Raw genomic sequence first — 27708 nt, forward strand, 5'->3', positions numbered from 1 at the left:
TTCAGGCAGATCCGAACACAGCAATCGTACTCAAAACCGACTACACAGAGACTCTTTGGAGGAAGTGGTCTCGGTCCGGTTGGAGCCAGGTGCGCTTTGCATGCTGGGATGCGGATGAGTGAAATCAACAGTTGCTAGCAGCTAGCGGGAGAACGAATCGAGATCTAACCCGGACTAGCGCGACAGAGTTTGTTGCCTACTTTGATATTTGGAGCTTCTTCAGGACTTTCTGTGTTTATGTTTCCACTCCCGCCTCAGACACAACTAACCAATGAGAGGAGTGAATGTTCTCATGTGGCTTTTGAGTGATGTTTTTTTGATTCGTTGGGATTTTTTTTTTTCCTGTGTGAACCAACAAGTTCACCAACAAACCAAGGTCATTCATATATGATATCCTGATATGAGTAAACAATACTCGCTGCTATTAACACATTTCAGTCAGTACTATTATCAGTGTTACTCGGAGGAACGGTGCAGTTTGGACAGGTGTTTAAACACAACCGAGAAGTCCGATACAGGCACTATAACAGATTCTGAGATATGGAAATAATCTAACTGCTACATCATAGGTCATATTTTTATGAACATGGCAGGATCTGAGGAGTATCTGTATCAGTCACAGGTTTCACACTTGCTTTTGTGCGTGTAATGAGGTTACAGGCAAGGAAAGTTCATTTGTATGCTCAAAGTGCTTTACACAAGGCAAAGAAATCAGATTTAAAAATAAAATAAAACAGGAAAACAAAGCCGTGCATCATATCTTTTATGTTTGCCTTTTTTTTTTTTCCAGCTGCACCGAGACATTTACCAAACCATGGCATCTGATTTAACAGTTCTCTTTTAAGTATGAAATTTGTGGCTATGATAATTTTAGGAACAATTTTAAATCATTTTCACCATCTATTTTCTTGTCAAATGGGATCTCTCCAGTTTTACAAGTACATGCTATAATGACAACAAAATAGGAAAATCTATTTTCTGTTTTTGACAGAAAAACAAAATTGAGTAACTGCAGAGAGTAAATCACTGGAGAAGTTGACATTTATTTCACAATACAACACCTTTTTATTTGGTTAGAATTCACAGTACAGAGTGCCATTTTGGGATTTTGGAATTGAAAACAATAAGCTACTGTGGATCAAAGGTTAAAAATGAGAGCATTTTTACATTTATCTGTATTAATGTGGAAATACCCAAGGATGATGTGGAAAACCTCACTGGGATGTATGTTTTCATAGCACAAATCCCAGATGTTTGGTTGAGAAAGACCCAGATTTGACCTATAAAACCTCAAAAGGAAACCCATCTGTGTGACCACCAGTCCTCTGTAACCACTGTCAGCACTGATCAGAAACATAGCTCCGCAAGTTGACTTCGACCCTGAGAGGTTTTTGGTTCATTCGACCCCGGAAAACATGCGTAAAAAGGGAGAGGCAGCCACCGCAAAACAACGGTTAACCTTCTTAAGAGCAGAATAAATCACCATGTCACCGCTGATTGCTTGGTTGTACGTAAGCTGTCAACAGCGGGGGCGGGATCCCGTCAGGCGGGGGACAAATTGTTTCGCTGGAACCTTGTAAAATGACTAATGACACAACAACAAACCAAAACTGTTAAAAGATACACAGCCTCAGTGTGCTCAGAGGGATCTTCTGGTTGCTGGGTAGAGTGAATTTCACCCGGATTGTCCGTGCTATCTTTATCCCCTCCATCCGTTTCCACTCTTGTCATCCTCCTGTGAGTAAGCTGTTGAATTATCCATGAGGTCTCAGACAAGCTGAAGGAAAGCAGGCAGTTGTACGTAACACACTCTGAATCGGTTTATGGGAATAATGAAGACACCCCCGCTCCCTCCTCTACTCCTCTATGAATCAGTCATGAAGTTGGAGGAAAGGCCCCCAACCAGCCCCATCCCTCCGCTACAGCACCAACCCTCCTGACAGCGATGAAGAAACGCTGTATTTGTTAGTTTTTGTGGTTGCCCGAGTGTTTTGTTGATGTTTTGTCGTGAGGCTGAATTTGGAAGCAAGGTCACGACCGCCGGTGCTGAAATTCCTTTTTTCTTAAAATAGTCTTCAGGCCTCCTCCTTCTACTTCCTCCTTTCTGTCATCTCCAATTCTCCACAGCAGCTGAGCAGGCCGCTTTATTCTGCTAGCTGATACCTCGGCGCTGCAGGTTTGCAGCTGTAAGGACAGACCTTTTAGGAGAGAGATTCTACTTGTAAGCTCCATTTTAAATATTTCATGGAGCAGCGGGGGATCTCGGGGTCCAGGGAGCGTCGCTGCTAACTGAGGTGCCTCCGAGGTATCTCCGCAAAAAGGAGCTCCACTTTAATGTCATTATTATTTCACTCTGTAGATGATGCAGCAGAATGTGCTTATGCATATGGATGACAAGTTTTAAGATTTTACTCTGTACTGTGGTGGTAGTTGCACTGATGTAACTGCTTCTGGATTAAATTGTATTTTAGTAAGAAAATTGTCTCAGAGGGTGTTTGTTTGCATCAAGAAAATGAAGGTTCCTTATTAGTTTTAACGAGACACCAGACATCTTCAAAGAAACACCCCAAAAATGCAGGGTCACCCACGTCGTGTCATCCGGCAAGGCTCCAACCACGTATACGAATATCTTGCTGCTTGTAGCTTATAGCTTGTTAAGTGTTGAGAAAATCTGCCATGAACGAGTTGTAAAATCCAGCCTCAAAAGAAATAAAATGCCGTGCGGTGTCTTTGTGGTTGATAAGCCTTCAAACTGGACGTCCTGGTTCGGCCCTTGCAGCAACATGTCCACACCAGTATAGACCTTTGCAGTGTTTTGTTGGTGAGCTATTGTCAGTCTGGACGCGGCCTAATGGAGTCTAAATCTTGAAAATTAGCTAATTCAGATCCCAGAAACGTCCCTGTGGCAGTTACACCTTAGAGGAAGGTATCTCACTACTACTGTATGTAGGCATCATGTGTAGAACTGTATGGTTGTGATGCTGAAAAAGAGTCTTCATGCTCATTCAACTTGATTTTTGGGGCAACCTGGTCATTTAAGATTAAGGCGGCATCCCCAGTTTTTGACCTTTGTCACTTCCCATCTCTCCCCTCATTTACTGTCAGCTGTAAAAAAAAAAGATGATTCAAAAGCTTTTCCAGCAAGGCATTTAGTCCATAGTGTCATGGAAAGTGGCGTTCGCTGCACTTAATTGTCATTCCTTATACTAAATTGAATTGAACGCATGAATATAATGAATAATCCTGCCTGGTTTCTATCTCCGCTGCCCAGTGTGTCACCACCTTGACAGCAATGCCGCATGTGCTCTTCAGAGGCATTAGGCTGACTTACAACAGATATAATCCACACCCAATTAGCAGCTAGTCGTAGCACCTCCTTTTGAGTAACAACTGGCCATCCCCCTTCGCTTCTAAACCTCCTCAGTATCAGCTGGCTGGTGATATGCACTCCCTGATGGTTTGGAAGAGAGAAAGTGGAGGAGGACATCGGGGAGGGTGGCAGGGAGGGAGTCTCATTTGGGACAGGGGGTGGAGGGGTGACGTACCCTTTGTTTGAGGCTTGTTAGAGTGATGGGGTCCTGGCAATTGGGTGGAGAGCCCGGTTAAGCCTTGTTACCCTCTGTGAAGCCAGCACTGAACTAACAATAGCTGTGACGCTCTAGATATAGAGTCCAGAGCTTTGACAAGTCATTGAAATTCAACCATATGCGGAGACAGTGTCTCTCTGAATAGATTAATTAGACCCAAACCACCCCACGGATTAATAAAGTGCCTATTTGTATAAATATCCACTTATCCATCTATCTCGCCCGTCTGTTCAATCGAGCTATCTCGTCTGGCTTATTTGAATAATCTTACTTGTCTATGCTCTTCTTGAAAAAAAATCGCTGCGGCTTGTTTTAGCTTTGTGACTAACAAATGACTCAGTATTCACATTCGGCTGGTTGCTTTACCCCACGGTGCAAACAGCTGCAGCTTCTATCTACCACTAAATGACAGACTAAACTGAAATACTGTGTTTGTACCCAAAGTTTTTCTGTGGGTGTTCAGGTGATAGATATTTTCAGCATGCATGTGATGCCCAGCGTGCTAAGATTGAGAGTGACGACGAGACAGGTGGCATGAGGAACCATGTCTGTGAGTGATATTGGATGTTTCGCATACATTTGAGCTTCAGGAGCATGTACAGTATGTACAGTCTGTATGGGTGGTGATTTGAAAAAGGGGAGGGCAAGTTATGGATGATGTCAGTGTGTCACATGCATATCATAAGTTATTTAGTCATTCCGTAACTGAAGACAACTTGACACCCGATAACTGATGTATGTGTCCTCGTATTTGCTCACTCATGTAGTGCTGAGGCTGCGGCTGCAAGTTTTCGTGGTCATATAGTATGTCTTTCTTCAATTAATTATTTATTCTATAATTTTCAGAAAATGCAGAAAATAAATTATATTAAATTTGCAATTATTTAAAACTGAAAAATGACAGAATCCTCACATTTAACAAGCTGGAAACTGCTAATGTTTAACATTTTTACCTAATAAATGACTTAAATAATCAATTGATTGAAATTGAAATTGTTGAATTAACTTTCTGTAAATCACTACATCATTTAATTCACTAATCATTTCAGTACTAGATGAGGCTGTGTGTCTGCATAGCCCAACTCAGATATCTATACACCATATAGTGATCTGTGTCCACTATTTCTGCACTCTTTATGGATGTGTTCTCTTTTCCACTGACTCTGTATTTTTTCTCACAGCTGGAGATGGAGAAACTGCAGCTCCAGAGTCTGGAACAGGAGCACCGTAAGCTGACAGCGCAGCTGAAGGACGAGCGCGAGAAGAACAAGCACATCGTCATGATGCTGGTGCGGGAGTGCAAGCAGCTCGCCACGCGGGTGGTGGAGGAGTCGCAACGATTTGACGAGCTCCAGGCTCGCCTGGACGAGGAGAGTCGCACCTCTGGCCGGCTGCAAGGGGAACTGAGCACTGAGCGGCAACGTAGCCAACAGATGGAGGCCAAGATGGAAAAGCAGCTGTCAGAGTTTGACACAGAGCGGGAACAGCTGCGTGCCAGGCTAGGTCGTGAGGAGGCCGAGAGCCAGAGTCTGCGGCAGCAGGTGGAGCAGCTCAGGACTGAACAGGGCGATGAGAAGGATGCCGCTACTGTCGCCCAGCCTGCTGCTGCTGCTGGAGCAGAACCTGCTGCCACCAGCCCACCACCCAAACCTAAAGCTCTAAATTCTGTTTCCGTAGCCACAGAGCCGATCAGCTCTCGAACGGCATCTTGCCAAACGGACCTGCCCCACACTGAGGTGGAGGGTCCCAAGAAGACTCCCCTCACTATACCCGTTAAACCAACCCCTGCCAACTATGTGGGCCTGAGTCTGCCAAAGACGTCTGCCCGGGGAATTGTCCACAGCAGCTCAGGAGGACTGGCACAGACAGAGAATGGCTCAGAGGGCCAAGCCCCCCATGGCTTACCCAGCGGGGTCAGCCCCCGTGTCCAGGCAGCCCGCTACAAGTTCCAGGAACAGGACCAAAACGGCACGGCCTCCCAGAGTCCTCCAGCCCGTGACCTCTCCCCTACTAATCGTGACAACTTTGCCGCCAAGCAGCAAGCACGCCACACCGTCACGCAGGTTCTTTCGCGCTTCACCAGCCCTCCAGCAGCAGGTGCTGGACCCCTGCGTCCTGGCCTGTCCCACTCCGCCTCAGAGGGAGGCCCTTTCCCCGGTCGCCTGAGCCACCCCATCGGCCTCAAGTCGCCCACGGTGGCCAGGATCGACCGGGGAAACCCTCCTCCTATCCCTCCAAAAAAGCCTGGGCTTTCCCAGACCCCCTCTCCTCCTCATCCACCCATCAAAGTGGTGGGAGACAGCAGCCGCTCTCCTGGGGCGGGGCTAAAACCAGCCACGCCCCAGCTGCCGCCCAAACCTGCCCTGGACCTGGTCCCGGCCCTGACGGCCTCTCAGGTGGGTGCCTGCTCGCCCTCTCGCTCCCCGGGGCCCAGCCGGGGCCCTCAGCGGCAGCCGGCAGCAGCATGTGCAGAGTGCCCCCCCGTCATCAGCCCTGCCACCACTGTCAGTAGCCCCTCCTCCATAAACCCCCCTTCCACCTCCTCCTCCGTTAGTGCTCCATCCTCCCGTAGCCCCCGCGCCTCAGCAGGCAGCCCCCTGGCAACAGCATCAGGTAAAGGGGCTCCTCAGTGCTCCATCTCCCTCTGGTTCTCCCCACTGCCTCTTTTCTTTGACTGTCTTTCCATGGAGTTAGCCTAGCCTAGCATAGCATCAGGTCACAGGGAAACTAGTCTAACCACAGACATGCAACACAGAATAGCACATGGGTCAGTCCAGTTTATGTGTCTGACTCTATCCCTGAATCTAAGTTACTTTGCAAGATCCAATGTCGCTCACTGCACTCTCTCTCTCTCTCTTACTCATCTCTCTTTCTCCGCCCTTTTAATATGTCCTCCCTCTGGGCGCCTTTCGTCTCCCATGTTGTCAGGTTAGCTTTGTCGGTATCAGTATCAACAGTGGACATTGACAACATGTCGCTAACGTGTGCCTGCTCTGAGACCAGAGTTTAGCTATCCCACAGATGAAGGAGCAATGTCAGGGTGAATTGAGGCAAAGCAGACGTTTCCCCCCCTCTCGTGTTTTCGGTTTGGTTTGTAGGCCTTCCTACTAGTAACCCCTATCCTCTCTGAAGCTGATGCCAGAGGCTGCTCTCTCCTCCCCTTCCCTTTTCCATCCTCCAGTAGCATGCCACGACCACTCTCCACTTCCTGCATTCTTCTTGTGTGCCGGCTTTCATTAACCCCTCCCACTGTCCACCTGTCTGTCCTGCTTCCCTCATCATCAGCAGCACTCTGTATGTGCTTTTGATATAAATGCTACTTTTTCAGTTTGATGTGCTTGCGGTGCTATGTTTGGCTATACTGTGAGGTATGATTAAAGAATAATTCTATTTTATTACAATATGGGTGTTATTTTCATAGGTGGTGATAATTACATTGTACTCACCATGTTAAGTGCTGAGATCCTGGAATGTAGTGATATCGCTAAAAGGAAGTTAAATGGGACAAAAAAATGGCAGTCAGACAATCTGACAGGTTTTAAACAAACCTTCAGGTCAGCCAAACTTATTTGGATGAGAAAATGAAGGCAAATGAAGACATGATCACCTAAATTGTCCGTTGGAAACATCTGTCACAGTTTAAATGCCAACTCTCAGGTTCAGTTTTGACTTTACATCCCTCAGTTTTCCTGTGCAATAAGGGATTACTACTGACAATTTCAGATTTACAGTACCGTCAAATAAAGCAGATTAAATAATATGGCAAAACTTGATCGTCATACTTATTTTTAGCAATACTAGCATGTTCCAAGTTATCTTATCTGATAGAAATGATGACCAAAGCTATAAAAAAGCAAAACCCAATTTGTAATAAGCCATAATTATCCTTTATTATACCTTTGCTGTGAAATCTGACCAAACACGTTTGCATCTTTGTTTTTTTTTTTAGATTTAAAATGACTGAGAAAACAAGTTGATAAGAATGTGGCATAAAAACAAAACAAAACAAAAAGTACTTGACAGTTATACCACGTTTTTTTTAAAGAAAGAAGAAGAAGCCTCACATCTGCTGATATGGCCATCAATAAAAACAGACATCTGCGAGGAATGCTGCTTTCCAAGTGTTATTTTGGCATTTTAAAGGTCACTCGCAAGTCTCTGTATGATTAAAATAATATCTTTTCCACAACACACTGATCTTAAGTTAAAAAATGGTGTCTGTCGATGTTGCCAACCTTTTAGAGATTGCATTTAATTGCAGCATCTCCCCTTAAGAATCTGATAAAGCTGCGCAGTAGTTTAGGGAAAATTCTGCTCCTCCTCATCACAATTTCAAGCCACAAAAACTCACCTGTCAGCTGCCAGATATGTTTTTGTCGCCTTTTTATATATATATTTTTTTGTTACCTATTCTCTACCTCCACCCACTCAGACAGAAGGTGCAGCCATAACAGCTACTCTTATCTACGTCCTTGAGATTTTTCCACTGCACTGTTTTTGTTCTCTCTTTTGTAAATCTCTCCTCAGTCTGCGAGACACGTTTCTGCACTGAAGTCCTTCATTCTGCCTTTTTTCAAACTAATTTTTTTTTTTTAACTCGCTCAGTCCAGAAACAGCCACATGTTTAAAAGTAGCATCTATAGTGTTTAGCATGACTCAGGCTTGTTCAGGTTTTAGTATTTAGGTCTTTTTTTCCCTGCTTCATCTGTTTGTTTGTTGTGCTCATTCAACATTTTGCTTTCTAATTGCATATAAAATAATAATGTGTGTATGTAATGTTGTAATGTTTATGTTAGACTCTTGTGTGAATATTGCGGGTGATCGATGCTGCTGAAACATGAACGCTATCTGTCATCTAGCCATTAATCTGATTAGATGACGGACTCTCTTGTCGAGGCTGCAGAACGCCTCACATGTTGATTAAATTACAGTATATTTTATTACAGCGTTCCTGCAGTCTGGGAAAACCCTGGAAAAGCTTTGAATTTAAGGTGTATTTTTCCAGGGCAGGGAAAAAAAGTCTGCATGTTGTTATGTCAATGATGGACATTTACAATTTCTGATCTAAAATATCAAAAATACTGTTAATATGAAACACAGTAAGACAGTGAGCATCTTGCTAATGTTTGGGATGCTCTCTCTCTTTAAATTCAGTCCTTGTTCTGATTCACTGAAAGCAAACTTCCCAGTGTGATAGAAAGCTAATTTTCTGTGGAACATTTCATAGATGCCACTTGAATTTCTGAACCCTCCTGTGAGTTCTGTGTGAGAAAATTTCCATTAACCTCTTAAACTCAAACCCCCCCGGGTGGTGTTTCAAGCTTGTGTTCCTGCGGCGAAGCGTTGCTCAAACATAGATTTATTTAAAATTCAAGTGGTGAGCCCAAAGATACCAAACATGCCAGGCTAAATTTCAAGAAAATGTGTACAAAATGATGAACAAGAAACCCGGAATATTTGTGTTTAATAGTCAACCATAAAAACGAAGCATTATTGGTTTGCATTTTTAGTTCAAAGCATTTATCTACAATAAAAAAAGCATATACAGAATATATATGATACTATGATACAGTGGGAAAAGGTTATTTTTTCTACATGGAAGGAAACTAAACAATTTAAAGGACACTTAAGGAGGCAATCAGGAGTTTTAAGAGGTTAAATAAGAAGGTTAAACAGGAGTGAAGCCTTAAAACCACAGATTTCATGGCTGAGTTCCAACGTAGCCTGAAACAAAGCCTCGGTATGTCACTTAACCTGTTTACCTGTTTTTCCCATAAGCCTCCTATAAGCCTACTGATTTTTTTTAAATAAATAATTAACCACCACATGGGCTTTAGCCAAGAATAGCTTCAGGGAAGAGCAATAAGAACTACCTGAGTTGCTCCTTTTTTTTTTTTAGAGGTTTAATATTTAATTTCTTTGGTGCTTTGGTGACTAACTGAAAAAAAATGCACCTACAGAGCAGTTAGCGATTCCAGGCACGCTTTCTTTGATGTTCAGTTCGCTGAGTTTCCTGTTTAAAGGCGTATAATATTAACTCATACATATATATAAGAAGCAACTGTGTCAATTTTACATCAAAGTGTGGGTTCGGTGACAGGTATCCGGACTTTACAGTTAGTTTAACTTTCGCTTGTGAGATTAGCCAGACAATGTTCCAAGTTTTCCCCCTTTTGTTTCATCTCAAGCAGCTTTAAGCTTGTTAAAAATGATAATCCACACTGTCTTGTATCATCTTGTTCCAACTTTTCATTAAAGCTACAGTAGCAGTCAAAAGTTTGGACACAAGTTTTTTTTTTTTTTTTTACTATTTTCTACATTGTAGAACAACACTGAAGTCAATCAGGCGCTTATTTTTTTTATTAATGTTCAACACTTTTTTGTTTACTACATGATTCCATTGGTTATGTGTTATTTCATAGTTGTGATGTCTACAGTATTGTTCTACAATGTAGAAAATAGTCAAAACAAAGAAAAACCCTTGAATGAGTAGCTGTGTCCAAACTTTTGACTTGTATATTATATATATGATGTTTACACAGTATTCTTTACAATGAGGTCTTGTGCATCATTTTATACACATTCCCCCAAAATTGTGCCTGATATCTGACATCTTTAGAAACTTTGGGATCTGTACTACAATTAATGTTTTGTGGGTTTGAACATTGATTGGCTGCACAACATGAGTGTTTATTCCAAGCTGTGGTGCTACTATTTCTACCTTGGAAATGTTTACTTACCTTACTCCAGATTGCTGCTCACACCGAGAAACTGTGCTAATTTATTGTATATGTGGAACTCAGGTATACTCTTCTTCCCTTCCAACTGGCCTGCTTCCTCACATCCTTGCTTTCCCTTGCTCAGCATTTCTAGTAGCATTCCTTTCCTCCTGATCTTCCTCCTCCTAGTTTAACCTGTGCCGCTCCTGCTCCTCCTTCCCCCCCTGCAGGCTGGTGTCCCTCCGTAGTCTCCTCTCTAAGCGGCGGTGGGCCTGCTGCCCTGGACGGCGGGCGCCCCCTGCTCCTCCAAGCTGCTTCCCAGGGAAATGTCACTTTATTGTCAATGCTGCTTAACCAACCAGACCCGACCACCACCACCATCACCACCACTACCACCACCACCACCACCTCCATGTCCACCAACACCACCTCTACCACCAACATCACCTCTACCACCGCCATGGAGAACAAGCCCAACCATCTTGACCAAGACCACCACCTCTACCACAACCACAACCAAACCTCTGCCTTGTTTGCTGCTGCTCAGAACGGACACTCAGGTAATTGACATTTTTTTTATCTATACTGGCTGGCTGGTAACATTTAAGTTAATCTAAGTTGTAACATTAAAGTTACTGCTGGTATTTGTCATGATAAAGTTATAAAGGAAAAGCCATTACTGCCATCTCATTGCCTTAATAAGGACAGAAGGTCGCTACCATAGAGGTCATGTCGTGTTTTCTCTGGGATTTTTGGCTTGACATTCATAGTTTGGTTCCAGTATTTTTTAGACTCGGTATAAATAAATTTGACTTCCTTCAGGCCAGCAAAAAATAGATTAAAACATAGTAAACTTAGATCCGACATACAGTAGTGGCTTTAGATGTTCATGTTGGTAACAGATAATTAAAACAATATACCGACACTCTCAGCCTTGGTTGTACTTGCTGGACTCATGAGCTCCTTATGACTCCTGGCTACAGACTCAGCAGTGATAATATACTCGTAGGTGTCCTGATACATGAAAATAACGGACAAGGCGGGGACAAAAAATGCCACGATGCAAAGCCAAGTGGCATGTCCTTCACCGACTTCCTATTCTCTATATCAGGACACTACAGAGTGGCCACTAGGTAGGTTGTGTTCAAACCATCATACATTTTGTTTATGGTTATTTTTAGTAGAGTTTTTATCTGGTAATGCAGCATCAAGGGACAATATTGGGCTATGGTTACTCACAATTTAAGATCGTTTGTGCACTGATATAGAGCAGTGATTAAACTAATCTTTGAGGTGTCCTGGTTCAGATTTTAACCGTCACCTGCCAGCAAAATCAGAAATTAAAAAGCATAATTTAATATTAATATCTTTGTGACCATATTTCTCAAAATGGTTAAATAACGTCTGTAATTTTATGACCATGTGTATCCATTCATTTTATTTCATAGATGAATGGGAATGGGAATCCTATCTGTGGTATTAGTCAGTAGTTGATTGGTTGATTGATGTAAAAGAGTATTGTTCAAGGAACCCCCAGAGGCTTGTATTGATTATCATTGATTAATAAACCGAAGGTGATACACTAAAATACAAACAAAGGTTTCAAAGAGGATTGATTGTTCTGTGAGTATGGCTGAATGAAATTTATGACGCATTCCTTATGAGGTCATGAGACACCATGATAGAGTTAATCTATAAATACATGAATAAGATCTATGTATACATACACACATAAACACACCAACGCCCACCAGTGTCTTTCCCAAGGACACTTCCAGTATGTTCCCTTTTATAATGTAAATAGAAAACGCAAACACGTTTAATCTGCATTCAATGAGACAGAACATAAACTGTAGTTTACGCCTGTTTGCTTTTGCCAAGCTTGAGCTTCTTAGTTATCAAATAACAAGTTCTGTTTTTCTGCATCGCTGATCCAAATAACTTCCACGTGATCTGTTTCCTTAAATAGTCAAGAGTTAAAAACTTATATCAACATCCGTCTCCTTCATGCATTTAACCTTCCGGTGTCTTTCCTGGTTGGTTGATTGTATTCTCACAACCCTACAGTCTTAGAAGTCTTGTGCCACATGAGATTCAGTTTTATTTCTCTCACTTGCACAAAACAAACTAGAGTTTGAATGAACTGCTGCAGACATACCTGCTTTAATGTTTTTTTCTTCTGTCAACCATCATCGGTGTGTCTTTGAATAAGACCCTAAAGGACGGTCTTTCTCTCAGGTGTGACTAGTGCATTAATATATAGCAGAGCATAGTCAAGAAGAGCCTGCTCAGTTGATTTTGTATTAGATATAGAGCAGAAAGAATGTTTTGATCCAGGTTTGAATGCAGATAAGACTGCACTCAATGGACTGGACGACGCTATACATCACTACAAAGGAGACTTTTCTGTTTAAGTCGTTTATTTGCTGCCCTTTTCTATAGAAACTCAATCCGGGGTTTGATGCCTTGCAGTAGAAATCTTCAGAAGACGCATGTATATTTCAGTTTGAAGACAGTTTCTAACCACAAATTCTTCTGCCACCTGCTTTTTTTTTTAATAATCTCTGCAGAGACATGGTCTGGGATTGTCACTTGAACTAAATGAAATATTTATTGTGTGCTTTTGTTGGCCTGCAGCGAAGAGAAACAGGAAACGCTAATGCTCATTTTGTGGTCATTTTGTTGAATAAAAGATTTGCTCCATCACGCAGCTTTAACTCGCTGCATATGATTTAGTTAAGAACAAAATCAGGCCAACTTCCTCTAAGCATCTAACTCATATGCATGAGAAGTGGTTGGTTTATCTGGTTTGATTGACAGGAAAAAAAAAAAGGAAACAGATTAAACACACAACTCACATCTGCTTCAAGTGATGGAGATTATATCAGCACTGACTGACGACTGAGATGTTACAAGCAAAGGAACAAAGTAACTACCAACACTGATTAAAGCTTGAATTATCTTCCATCTGCTGGATAAGGACAGTCGACTCTATATGAGGGATCATTGTAGAATACATTTGATTTTTATTTATGCCACCTAAACAACACCTGTGCTCATGTGGTGCTGTCATACACAATGAAAGACAGACTATATTAGACATCTATTTAGCTGAAATCGGCTGCCTGATGTGACTGATAATGACACTGATGAGAGCGCTGAGAGTGAACCGGAACAAAGTTGTAGGCGGGAAAACCAAAACAATAAGCTGATAGACGCCATGACGCTCCCAAAAATTGAAGGAAACTGTGGGTTCATCACTAAGAGCGACCCCCTTTTCACATACAAGTAGCCATGATCATTTAGAAACATTGACATTGATAGGCACAGACAGGAAAGTCTCAGCTGTCTTTCATACTTGACTGAAAATGTTATGTGTTGTTTTGATAATTTATATTTTTGTGGTGACAGAAATAGAGTAATGTAAGTTAAGTTTGTATTTTTAATAAAGCTAAAAGAGTTCAACACGCAGCATAAGATTAACTTGTTTACAGCGATGTCAGAAAATCTGCTGGAAGATTGTATTAATCTGTGTTGCGATGTCAACAATTCGATAGCGTTCCCGGGCTGACATGACACTAAATGAAGATGCAGCGAGAAGACAAAAGACCCAGTGATGATAAACACTTACACATGTGCCGCTGTAAAGCTCGTAATTGCGAGAGCTGCGGCTGATCCCATTATGTTTGCTGCCATTAGACGGAGATGGACTGTCATGTCGGGGCTCTAACCTCAGCACGGACGTCGTCTACGTGCTCATTTAACCGACACGCACGGAAAATTACACACACTGACAGTGCCGTGCATACAATCACACACATAATAATTAATGCATGCAGACCCCTGTCTCTCTCTCACACACACACACATACACTGCAGGTCTATCAAGTTGTGCCTCCCTGCTAAGATGTTTAGTAACACTCGGTCAGTCGAGGAGCATTGATCCGTGAACACGTCTAATGCAGCTGAAGGACAGCTGTACTGTCGCCTTATAGGTGGGCCAACACACAGAGAGGACACACATGCGCACAAAAACACACACACAGATTTGTTGTGCTTTGCTTTTCCCCAAGAGTTTTCCCTGCCTCGTTTCACAGCCCTTCCTTCACTTTCTCTGTATACAAGTGAAACATTTTAAAGCCAACAGACATACGGTATGTTTATACGTTTAAACCACACACACACACAGATGGTTGAGTCTACAATGTGAAAACATGAAATACCACAAACCTTCCCATAATGACAGACTAACACATTTACCTCAGTAAAGAGAATGCCAGGCTATTATTACTGAGACTGACTGTAGTGTTTTGTTTTTTTGGTCAACCCGTATATTGTAGTACCTCGTGTCGCCTATATTTGTACAAGTGCTTCTTCTGATGCGCTATAGAGAGCTGACGTCCTCCTCCAGTTTCGGTTTAATTAGCTGTCATTTTCTCAGAAAGGGTTTTTCTAAAAAAAAAAAGCTGGAACATTTCCTGGGTGTCTGTCCATGTTATTAAATAAATGCGTACTGTACAATTATACCGGGGTTTATAATCTCAACGACTTGTCATTTTAACAAAGATAAAAGGCCACTTGGTTAGGATTCATAACTTCAGCTCTAATGGGGCTTTGATCAAGCCTCTCCGGCTCAGACTCGTGGGATACGCAGCCTTTGAAAGCTAACAAAGTGACTGTCCTTTGCCTTGCTGATGTGCTGAGTTTATGCCATCCAGTTCAGAAGTAGATATTCAGATTATGGACAGAAGAAGGCAGTACCATGTTTAATATTTTCAGGAGAAGTGATGAAAGACATGAGAAAATAGATTGTCTGGCTGCAGCTTGTGGAACGGAGGCTCTATAACACTGAAACAACTCAAAATAGGATTTGTTACTGGCAGTATATGCAGTCATTCATAAAAAAGCTCCTCCATAAAATTGCTAACATAGATTCTGGAGGATTTTTCTTCCTACACCAGTATACGCTGTACACTGCAGTATCCATGGCAACAAGAACAGTGTCATTGCCAGTGTCATTTACTTTTAGATTTTTTGGTCGTTTTTATGATGTTGTAGACTATACTTACTGTGTTGTTAAATCTGTCCCCCTATATCTACTGTTTTACACTGTATGTTTCATAGTGAACAACGATAGAATACATTATAATGTCTCTTTCTTTTGTTCTCTGTTATTCTCTCTATCAGAGTGTGTGAAGCTGCTGCTGTCTTCCGGTTCGCCTGTTGATGTTTCGGATGAAAATGGATTCACACCTTTACACTTTGCTGCCGGCCGCGGCCACTGCAGGTGAGCTCGCACGGATCCTCCTCCTGTACTGTAACTCCGCAGCGCTTCCTCCTATTTTGAGAGGCTGAAACTAAGAGTTTTTCTTCGGTAACTGACTCCAGAGATTAATCGAAACAACTGATTTCGAAACAAATTCCAGCCTTGACTAGAGCTGCAACGATTAGTCGAACGACAAAAAAATGATCAGCAACTATTCTTATCTATCTATAAATCGTTAATAAGTTATTTTTTAAGCAAAAAATGCCAAATATTTAATGGCTCCAGGTTCTTAAATGTGAGATTTTACTGCTTCTCTTTGTCTTACATCATAATAAATTGACTCTGTTTTGTTTTGACTGACCAACAGTCAAAAATCCAGACATCTGATGACTTTGAGCTCCAGAAAATTATGAATTATGATGAATTAATAATGAAAATAATCATTATTTGCAGCCCTAGCCTTGACCAAAACAAAGTCTTAACCCTGAAACAAATGGTTAACCTTGTGGGGACTTTGTTTTGTCGCTGAGGTTTTAAGTCCTCTCAAGGCCACAGTGATGACTTCAATTCATTCCACATGTTGCGTAAAAACCCTGCTGAGTCAAAGTCAAATACTTGCCTTGACCCTCTTTTGTGTGTCATTGTGGTCCATAATCACTGCAGTATTTTGTGTGTTTTTTTGTAAATTGATGACTCATCACACATATTCCGCTGTGAGACGAGCACAGCTGGAATGTCCCACGTGTGAAATGCGACCACAAGACCCATGCCAGTAACCGCTCCAGGTTTAGATGCCAACGGCGCTGCCAGCGTGTCTGCTCGCTACCGTCACCACACCAGTTTCAACTGTGGTGGCTTTGTGGTGTACAGCGTAGGCTGTCAGGTCGAGACTCGCTCTGCATCACTCGGGAAGCTGTATGAGGTGATTTCCCACGGTTAAAATAAACCCCAGATCAGGACTTAAACTGGGCAGCTGCCGTTCATGTCTGCAGCTCGACTTCCATTTCTGCTGATCGATTGTTTCGCCTCCTGAAACATCACCAGAGCTCAGAGTATTAATTATTAAGGGAAACATCTGCCCCTACTCTACGTATAGAGCGCTGTCAGTTCTGATCGCTCGTATTGATCCTGATGTATAGGCGGGATGAATCTGAAGCCTACAGCCAGAGAGGCTCTGTCATCTACAGTGTGTGTCTGCGCCTGCCAATAACACGATGCCCTGGACCAGCTGGGGAATGTGCAGTGTTGTAATATCTGATCACAGTGTTATAAATAGTATGGGGATATCCAAAAGGCACGCTGATATATATATATATAAACACACACACACACACACACACACTGAGAGCTGATTCTATGGGGTTAACTGGTTTTTCAGTGGTCTTGGTAGCAGACTGGATCAGATTTCCTCAGATGATCTGCTCTCTCACTACTAGCAGAGAGCTGATCGATGTCTTCCTCTGTCTCTGAACAGGTGGCGTTCACACTCACAACTTCAGTGTGTGCGTGTGTGCACCTTATTTCTCTGCATGTTGGGCACAGGTGTATGTTATGTATGAAACATATTATGTGTCATATCAAGTGGCTGTAATGGATATATGTGGCCAAAATCAATATCAATATTTGAGAATAATGTAAATGTCGGCTCTTATTTGTGTTTTTTACATAAGAAAATTGGCATTTTTTTGCAATTTTTTGGTCATTAAAATGTTTTATCCAATGTGTGTGACTGTAAATATAGAAAGTAAGCTCCACTGGAAATTCTAATGAGTAATGACAATTAAAAAACAAATATATATTCAAAAATATATCCAAATTTCAGTCTCATGTGTATATGATTTTGTGTATGTGTTTGTATATGTGTATTTGTACCCCTGTGTCGCTAACGCCGTCGCCCTCCTTCCTTTAGCTGCGTGGAGGTGTTGCTGGCTGCGGGAGCTGCCGTGGACGCGGCGGCGGCGGGGGGACAGACCTCCCTCTTTCTGGCCAGCGAAGCAGGAAGACTGGACTGTGTTCAGGTCCTGCTGAGCACCGGAGCTGATCGCTCCCGCACCACGACGGTACGTCTGATTCACCGTACCGTACATGTTCTGCTTTTTAAACACCAGAAATAACACAACAGGACTCGCCTTTCAGAAGTTTGAACTTGAATTTTCGTTGTGCTCGCTCACATTTAAGATAATTTTCAGATGGTCACAAAGGCAGGACAGACTGCTGATACATACACTTCCAGTAGATTTTGAATTTACACACTAATTAAAAACTATACCAATTAATAATCAGTAATACATTCAGTGTAAATCACAGATTGACTCTTTGAATTTGGGACACAGCAGCTTGTGATGTCATCTGTCCTCAGATGACATCACCGCTACTTGCTCTAAAAATTCTCTGTTTTTGGTTCTTTTACTCTGAAACACACATTTTTCTTTTTGGAATTTACTTCCTTTTTTAAGCAACAACCATAAAAACGAACAGAATCGTCGTCTTGTTCGCTCTGATGTTCCTCCTCATGTGACACGTTTTGTTACTCATTACTAACACGTCTCATAGTTTCACACTCAGCCCGCTGCATGGAAAGAATTTAACTATTCTCAGGGGGTCTGGTCGTCTTGATTGGTGCAAGCTCATTGATGAATGGGCTTCCTGGGTCTCCATGGAAACCATAGGGGTTTGTTAGTTGCCGTGGCAGCATGCGATGAGAGCCTATATTTAGTTACCTGCTTTGTTCTACATTTAGCTTGGCTTCCCTGCTGAGCCAGAGAGCTGCCAGAGTCTCTATAGCATATCCGACCTCTTCAGCTCAGGCGTATTTTTAGCAAATGTTGGCCTGCGAGTCGGGTCAAATGTAATGATTTAATACGGAGAAGGACTTTTAAACCAGGTTAAGAGAGTGCAGTACAGTCAGGACGCATTCATTTCAGAGTTGTTGTTTTTTTGTTGTGTTGCAAACTGTTGAAAAAAAATTAGGTAGAAATATAAAAATCTGGATGAAAATTAACCCATTTTTTAAAAAATGACATTAATTACATTCCAGTTTTTCTTTTTAACATTAAATATGGTGGAAAATCAATTTAAAATGGTTTGCTCCATTTAATTATTTTGGGTCATTTTCAGTGAAAATCTGTAGAAACTGAAAACATGTACTATATATACTACTATGTTAACTTAACAGTTAGTCAATTCATCAATTAGTCGATCAGCAGAAGATTAATCAACTACTTTAATAATTGATTAATCTTTTGGTGACACATTAGGCAGAAGTTCACTGGTTCTAGCTTCTAAAATGTGAATATTTGCTGGTTTTCTTTGTCTTTTATGATTATAAATTGAATCTTTGGGGGTTTTGGACTGTTGGTTGAATAAAACAAGACGTTTAAATATGTCAGTATTTGCTCTGGTAAATTGTGATGGATATTTTTCACCATTATAGACATTTAAAAGAACAAATGATAAGTCAAGAAAATAACTGACTAAGAGATAATGAAAACATAGATTAGTTGCAGCCTGGTTATTACATTACATTCTCAAAGCAAAATCACATTAATTCTACTTTGCACAAACATGATGAATGCAAAAGATTCAAGAATTAAACTGGTAACACCTTCGTTAGAATGTAAAACACCACTAATGGATTCTGTCATTTGAATCAGAGACTGGTGTCGTTAGTGACGCTGTGTTCACTCACATTTTTATCTGTCTGCAGGACGGCTGCACGGCTCTCCACGCGGCGGTGCGCTCAGGACACGTGGACACGCTGCGTCTCCTACTTTGCCACCCAACTCAGGGTGACCTCACTGTGACCCTTGACCCTCCCGGCACCCTGGCGCTGCCTGCTGCCCTGCTGAACCAGGGCAACAGTGACGGCTGGACGGCTGCACACATGGCTGCTGCCCTCGGCCTCAAGGTGTGTATGGAGTCGTATGTCTTCCCATCCTATTAGTCAGTATTTTTTAATAACCAGAACTAAAAGGAGAGTGAATACTGGACTTTTATTCATCAGATGGACACAAACACGACTCCAAATGAATGCTAATGTCACTCTCTAGCTGCTGGATATATAATTAGGTAATTTATTAGCTAACATGTTATTGATAACACCTTCATAAGTTGATCATTTATCAAGGCTGAGTGTCTGTCAGCTTGTTTTTAGTCACCAAGCAACAGTTAAGCAGCTTTAATCTCAATAATTCCACATTAAATCAACCTTCTGTTTCATCTGCTGCTATTCTGCAGTTTATTCCACAATGTTTAAATGTTTAGACTATTCTGTGTGTTTTTGTACACCAGACTGTCTCTACCTACACTCACACACTCATACTTTATCCACTACATCTCCCACTAATGTCCAGCCCCGCCATCGCTCTCCACAGTCGCCGGCTAATGGGACGACTGACCTTGCTGGCTGGGATCGTTGCAGCTCAGCGTAAACGAAAGCAGGAGACAGTAGACTAGACTAGACTGGAGTGTCTGACTTGAATATAAATGAAGATCACTCATTGATGCGTGCGTTCACAACACACAAGAGCTTCTGTTTCAGAAATAATGTCGTCTGCGGTTGCAGTGCACAACCTTTAAGTATATACAGACGCTTCTCAGTCATACCGGGCGACTAATCTGACTTTATGAACAAAATAATCTCTTTAGTGTTGTCCTCATTTTGTTTTTATGATTGTGATCTGTGTGTGTGTGTGTGTGTGTGTGTGTAGGAGTGTCTGGAGGTGCTGTGCAGCCACAGTGAACAGGACATCGAGAGGAGGGATAAGTGTAATCGCACCATTCATGACGTGGCGACCGATGACTGCAAAGATCTACTTGAAAACCTCCGTGAGTGGCCTCCTGTGTGAGTGTGTCTGTCTGAGTGCCTTACAGAGGAATTACGTGTTTTCTTTTAACTAATTAGGTCTCGCTCTATACTTTCTATCATTCTGATTGGTTCTGATTATAATTTTACACATCGGCGGTAAGATTGAGAACCAGATGACATCATGTGAACTCAGCGCTGAGGCGATTAGACAGGTTGTAAAGATTGATGTCCACTCACTCAGATCACATTTTGGGTCCCGACATAAATCAGCTGGAATATTTTACTGTGAGGTTGTAACTCAGCCGACAGTGTCAATCATCCATACTGTTTTATTTCTACTCTGAACTTTAGGAGATGTTTAGTGAAGCACTGGACAAGCCTTTTGAACACATCCACTATAAGATGTTTAGATATTTACTATTTACTACTTTTCCTACAGTTATTGTCTGATCTGATTTTGGCTAAATTGATTTGAGATACTTTGAGACAATATAGAGATGGTTTACACATTTTCAGTGGTCATAGTGATTAACCAGCCAATCTACAACTTTATATTCATTCACATTCATTAAAGGCAGTTGACAAGTAGTAAGAAATAAGCAAGAAGGGTGGTTACTGGACATGGAGACGACCTTTTTGAAGTTATTCGACAACACTCACTTCCTCCCAGTACAAGATAACATGCACACTCTCATACAACTGAATATAATAATATATAACAAGTGCAAAAATACTGCATGCATGCACGTATTCATACATACATGAATGCATTTTAAGAACTTAACATGAGTAAAACATTATGGAGGGGCTTTTTAGTAGGTGTATATATAGGATGCATATATCATTTATTTGCATGGAATCCTTAATTAGAAGTTTTTTCTGTAAAACAATTGAAACAATTCTGTAAAACAACATGATATGACTTTTCATTGGAAGTTGATGTGTGATAATATTAGATTATGAGCAACTATTTAAAATGAGAGCTTAGTTTTTGAAGATTTTTGAGTATTTTAACAGAATATAATATGTTACATACTGATTACATTTAAGATGTGCTCTTTATTCTGGCGATAAATGATTTTCACATGCTTAACCTTTACTGATCAATGAAAAAAATGCATTAATTTGATCCAATCTATAACAATATTTGCCAAATGTAACATCAAGAAATGACTGTACCAACAATTTTTTATATTTAATCTTTTCCTGTATCTCCCCCCTCCTTTAATCGTTCTTCCTCCCTCCCCTCTCTGTCTGCTCTTTCCTCCAGACTTGTACCGGGTCCTGGTTCGTCTCCAGTGTCCAGCCGGAGGAGGAGGAGCGGGGTCCATGTGTCCCGTGGAGGCCCTGGAGGAGGAGGGGAAGGGGGTCACCAGCAGCCAGTTGGTTCTCGGCCGAGTGTCGGTCGACCGGTCGATGTGTTGGTCTCAGCTGAGCGCCGCTCTCGGCCGCGCCCTCACCTCCCACCTCCAGGTCCTCTGCGGAGACGCTCAGACGGCCAGAGAGGAGACGCAGCGTCCTCCGCTAGGCCTCGGCCCCGCCAGCATCGCCTCCATCCTCATCGGTGAGGAGATTTAATCCCTCTGCCTCCTTATTTTATTTTCCCATTTGTCCTTTCTTTCAATCACTCACATGTTTCCCTCTCTTGCACATCTCCTTCATCCTAAACTCCTTTCCTCCGGATGACTTTTTTCCTCCTTCTCCTTTTCCTTACATCTTTTTCCTCCCTTCCTCACACACTTTCCTGCCTTCCTGATAATTATTTCTCTCACTTTTGCCTCCGCTTTCTTCTTCATGCGTTCCTTCCTGCCTTACTTCCTTGTGCAGTAGAGCTGTAGCTTTCTAACAGTCCACGTCTTCCATCAGTTGATATTTAAGCTGCTGCTCCTAGTTAACTCTGAGCCTTTTCATGTACCTATTCAATTACAGCGGCCCCAGCGCACCTAAATGTGATAAAGAGCAGGATGAGGTTTAGCTCGTTGGCAGGAGTCCACTCTCTCTCGTTGTATCTGTCTTTCTGTTTAACTACAGCTTTACGTTGACAGCGTCTGTCCTTGTAGTGTAAACCGAAAAATTAATGGACTGAAGTTACAGTTTATAGAAGCTTTGTTTTTTTTTTGCTGTCGTAGCCGTATCGGAGGTTCTCGGCTCTCGGCCAGCTGTGTTTGTGCACAGCTGGTTGTGATAAATGTGTATCTTGGCTGTCATGTAGGAATGACGCTAACTTCTGCGCTGATGTTGACGGGAAAAGGATTTATTTGGTTGATATATAATATCAGATAACATTATGTTAATGTAAAAACTGTTTTAGACAGGTGTTACTTTAACTTTATCCTCAATTTAGAGGGTGTTAGTTTGCTTTATACTGAGAAATATTTCTAATATTTATTCTACTCTCATTGATATCGATGGGGTGGACAATCAGTGCTCGAAGTCTACATTTCTACATTTTTGGTGACTTTTTCTGGCACTTCTCACAAGCTACTGGTACTCTTTTCTGCCCTCTCCAATATCAGGTTCTCTAGGTGATTCATAATGGCCCTAAATAAACCGCGTTACCCAGGGGGCACTACGTGACGCTCACCTGTTCTCGCCCTGCCTGCTTTTCTCTGTCAGCGGCTAGTCTAAGTAACGTTACATTAACCTTTATAATAATGTTTTCATCCCCCCTTCATTGCACCACACACTAAAGCTAGTGTAGACAGCCTGAGGGTCAACTGGACATAGAGCATGGTGATGCAGAGGTGCTTCGTTTGATTTCACTAGGAAGTCAGTTGAAATGGTTGTCCCCTTCGTTAAATAAATGTATGTTGTGAACATGTATTTGTTTGTTTGTTTATTTAACAAGGACAGGGACAGTGCACATTAATAAACATTGCTGTAAATTTTCATCTGTAGTCCCTGGACAGATGTTACAGAGTCACCCTGAAAACAGAATATGAAAATGAGATTGAAATGACAAAGTTACTGAGGTCTTTTATGAGAAGAACATATATAATATTAATAAAAAAACATGATTCAGGACATCCTTAAAACATGCAACACAGAGACTCATGATACAAGATATGCAAGACAATAAATACATGAAGATATGAATGTTAATAGAAAAGTAGATTGAATAAAACCACGTTGAGCTGCGTTGTTAAGACACTAACTAGAACATGCAGAAGCAGAAGCACAGATACAAAAAGCAGTATGTAAAATACATCAATTAATCTGACACAATAAAAGCAAAAGCACAATAAGACATCAGTAATATCTCCGAGTATCTTCTCTTCACTGTAGAAGTTCAGAATGTAACACTTAATGATTTGCTGATACTGGCTGATACACGCGCCAACATGTGAATAAGAGGGAGCTCTGATGCTTATTTTTTTCCACTTCAAGCACTGTGGAAAACATTAGAAAAACCTCTCAGTACAACACAGTACAAATCAAAAGCACCATAAACTAAACTACAGCCTCCGAATTGACAATAAAGCTGAATCAAAGCGTCTCTAATACAGTTTCAACAAAAAAACAACTGAACATTATAACCTTCATCAAATGCCCAGAAAATTAAATTTAAGACTTTTTAATACTTTTTCACAGTCATACTGGTTAAAGAATGACAGAGAAGTAGAACAGTAATACTGATGATAATAGAGACAAAGATAAATGGCAGAAAATTGATGGAATGGATTAAACAACTACAAAATAATGAATTAATTTGAGTTAATTAAAGCAATGAGCAGCAACAACAGTGTTTGCTACAGGTTTACCATTGTAAATTAAGTCTAAGACTTTTTAAAATCCCATATAAGACCTTTTTTTTCTCTGAGGGAACTAAATTCCTCAGTTTTTGAGACTTTTCTCTACATGCAGATCATCAAACTGCACCTCGGAGTCTTTACTGTTATTATCACAGAGCGGTTGTAACGTATTTGTGATTTCACTGGCACGAGACGCAGCGTCAGATGAGAAGATATTTGTTTGGCTGATGGTCAGACTGAGCCACACACACACACACACACACACACACACACACAGACACACATATGATACTCTTCTAAACTGTTAAATAACTAATCAGTTGGAACATGTGGTGTGTGTGTATGTTGCTTCTATGTTTCTGTTCTTCTGCTGATCAAATGTCATCAGTGTGTGTTTTCTTCAGATGGACGCTGGTTTAGGGTTAGAGTTACGTGTGTGTGTGTGTGTGTGTGTGTGTGTGTGTGTGTGTGTGTGTGTGTGTGTGTGTGAGACTGATAGAAAAGGAAATCGATGTCCTCTACCTCAAACAACGAGAATTATAATTCCCTCCTTCTCTCTGCCTCGGTGCCTCCTGTTGGTCTGTCGCTACGACTCTGTATCACACGTTAACTGTCACACAAGGAATAAGGCAGGTGTGTGTGTGTGTGTGTGTGTGTGTATATGAGTGTTGGGGGGGGGGGATGAAAGAAAGCACCAGCAGAGGAGGGAGGGATGCATAATGGATGAGATGGGGAGGAGGATGGAGGGAGGGGAGGAAGATGCCAATTTAAGAGAAAATGTCCGTCTTGTGTGTCAACCGGGGATCCGACAGCAGACGTTCAGACACTCTTTGGTGTCTGGCTTTGTGTCTGCATGCGGGTCTCATTTGCCTCTCAGCGTGTCTGCATATATTTCTCATTTCTCTCAGGCTGTGTGTGTGTGTGTGTGTGTGTGTGTGTGTGTGTGTGTGTGTGTGTGTGTCTTGCTAACACTACTCCTACACACACGTTTCAACTAGTTCTGCAACCATGAGTCAGTTAATCGATTAGCCGACCAGCAGGAAATTAATTTTGATAGAAAGTGCCTCACTGAGATTATATTATTATTATTTATAGGAGTGTCCCGGCCAAGATAGCAACAGCATATTGATTATACAGTACATGCAGATAGAGCTAAAATGATTGGACAGATTGACAGAAAATTAACTACAACAATTTTGATAATCTAATAATTATTTTAGTCATTTTTCAAGCAAAAATGCTAAATATTAGCTGGTTGCAGCTTTTCAAATGTGAGATTTGAGGCTGTTCTGTGTCAAACATGATAGTGAACTGAATATTTTTGACTGTTGATCAAACAAAACAAGACATTTGAAGACGTCACCAAAGGACAAAACGATTAGTAGATTAATCGAGAAGATCATCGGCAGATAAATGTATAATGAATATATTTGTTAGTTGCAGCTCTGCATATCTCCTCAGGCGGGTTGTTCTAAAGTCGAGGGGTCCTGATTGAAAAAGCACCTTTAGATTTAAGCCTCAACTTTGGAACATCTAGAAGGGCCCCACCTGAGGGTCTAAGGCTCGTATGGGGGTCAGCATATCTGTTATGTAGCTTGGAGCTTCAGACCCAGACGTGTTTTAAAAGTGATCAGTAAAATCTTAAAATCAATTCTAAAACCAACAGGGAACCAACGGAGAGGAGCCAGAATCATGGTGATGTGATGTTTTTGTTTGTTAAAACCAGTAAGAAGCCTAAATATTGAACTTCAATGTGAAGTTAAAAGTTCATTTTTTCATAAAGTTAGATGTCCCATCAGTAAGAAAAACCCTCAAACTTTTTCCTTAACAGTTTCTCTCGGGGATAAAACAAAAGCGCAGCAGCAGTTTGGTGAGTTTGCAGTAGATAATGGAGAACTTCTATAAAAGCTTCATGTCAGCACAGGGGAATGAAAGCCCGACTTCTGAAAGTTGTTCTGTACTCTGAAGTGAAGAGCTGCCCCCCAATAAACCCGATAGTTGGAGTCATCTGTCACAGAGCTTCCAGCTGAATCATCTGCCCCCTTAGTTCAACCGTCAAATTACCTTTTTATTTCCACAAAGCCGCCACACGAGGAACGATGTTGGAAAAGCTTGAAGTTCTACAGTACATGGTGACTTTTTCTTACTGTAAAATATCACATTTTAAATTTTACTTGTGTTGTGACTGTGACATCCTTCTAGAGCTGCTAAACAATCGACAGAAAATGAACTATTTGGATCATTGATTGGCGTTTTTTTTACTTAAATGATGAAACATTTGAGGGTTTTAGCTTCTCGGATTTGAGAATTTGCTGTTTTTCCTTGTCTGAACATCATAGTAAATTGGATATTTGGGGTTTTAGACCGTTTGTTTGGCAAAACGAGACATCTGGACTGTAGGAAACTGTAACGGGGCATGTTTCACAGTTTTCTGATACTTCTACTACTGATCATCAGATTCATTGATAATGAAAATAATCATTGGTTGCATCCCTACGTCCTTCATAGCTGTAAGTTTAGACCCTGATAGAGCTGCCTGTTCTGATCTGAGCTGTACTGGGGAGCAGGTCACTACAAAATAAGAGATAAAGGAAGGAAGTGATGTGTTTTTTTGTTGCTGTTGTTGTTTTATTCTTTCTTCTCTATCTATAGTCGATCTAGCAGCAGGCAGCACATAACATGATCATATAACATCATCAGAAGACGAACATACAGCTTTATCACATACAGTGCTGTTGTAAGACTTCTGCGAACTGGCTCAGCCGTTGTTTTTTCCTGTGCTGGGAGTGATGTCACTCAACTAAGCTGCAAAGGATTCGACAAAGTTGTACAAGTGTCAACCTGTGATCAATGCATTTCCCTTCATCAGCCTCTTGTTTCCATTGATATCAGTGTGATATTAAACACAACTCACAGAGATTTTAACCCTGCTGATGTTGCATTGGCAGTGCGGTTAAAAGCAGAGATCGCTTTGAAAGCTGTAGATGGTGCATTCAAGTGCTCGTGGTGAGTTCGGCTGGTTGAAGCTCAACGAGGGCCTCGGCCTAACTCGTGTAAGTTAGCTTGAGGAGGAAAAACTTCCACAGGACTCCGATGTTAAAAAATGATAAAACAAGTATTTATTCCACAGTTTGTCGTATCTTCTTACAGGAGTATTCAAAGCAAAGTTCTCCTAATCAGAAAACTGTAGTACGGTAAGAAAACCGCGTGGTTCGGTCCTTATTTACCCTGGTAAAACAAAAGGGACCTATATCTCTTAAAGTGACAGTAACCTACTTCACTGTTTTAACAGAAAGCTTAAATAATGTTGCCTTTACAAAATATCATCAACATCAATTAAATCAAATAATTATTAGCTGAACTTTAATAAATCACTATTAATTAACTTATTCAATAACTTATATGTAATTTCAATTTACATGAATTGTTTAACAAAATGAGTTTAGTTGTTATATGATAATACAGAATCTTAATTTGATTTCAGGTGCAGCTGTACTATTAAAGTGAATAACTTGCAAACATCTCATGGTTTTTCTCAAACCTTGTTGATACTGGTTCAGTATTCACAGGAGTGTCG

General features: G+C 41.3%; 1 protein-coding gene across 2 annotated transcripts in view; it reads left to right on the forward strand.

Annotated features, from left to right (window-relative positions):
• Positions 1 to 27708, forward strand: part of cttnbp2 (cortactin binding protein 2) — a 100891-nt gene that overhangs the window by 53723 nt on the left and 19460 nt on the right. For both annotated transcript variants that reach the window (XM_042411309.1, XM_042411310.1), the window contains exons 4-10: positions 4769 to 6200; positions 10537 to 10866; positions 15494 to 15593; positions 17482 to 17632; positions 19279 to 19479; positions 20282 to 20399; positions 21650 to 21943. In XM_042411309.1, the coding sequence (XP_042267243.1) occupies positions 4769 to 6200; positions 10537 to 10866; positions 15494 to 15593; positions 17482 to 17632; positions 19279 to 19479; positions 20282 to 20399; positions 21650 to 21943 (2626 nt within the window). The remainder of the gene's footprint in view (positions 1 to 4768; positions 6201 to 10536; positions 10867 to 15493; positions 15594 to 17481; positions 17633 to 19278; positions 19480 to 20281; positions 20400 to 21649; positions 21944 to 27708) is intronic.

Source organism: Thunnus maccoyii, chromosome 5 (assembly GCF_910596095.1).
Source record: "Thunnus maccoyii chromosome 5, fThuMac1.1, whole genome shotgun sequence".
NCBI lineage: Eukaryota > Metazoa > Chordata > Actinopteri > Scombriformes > Scombridae > Thunnus > Thunnus maccoyii.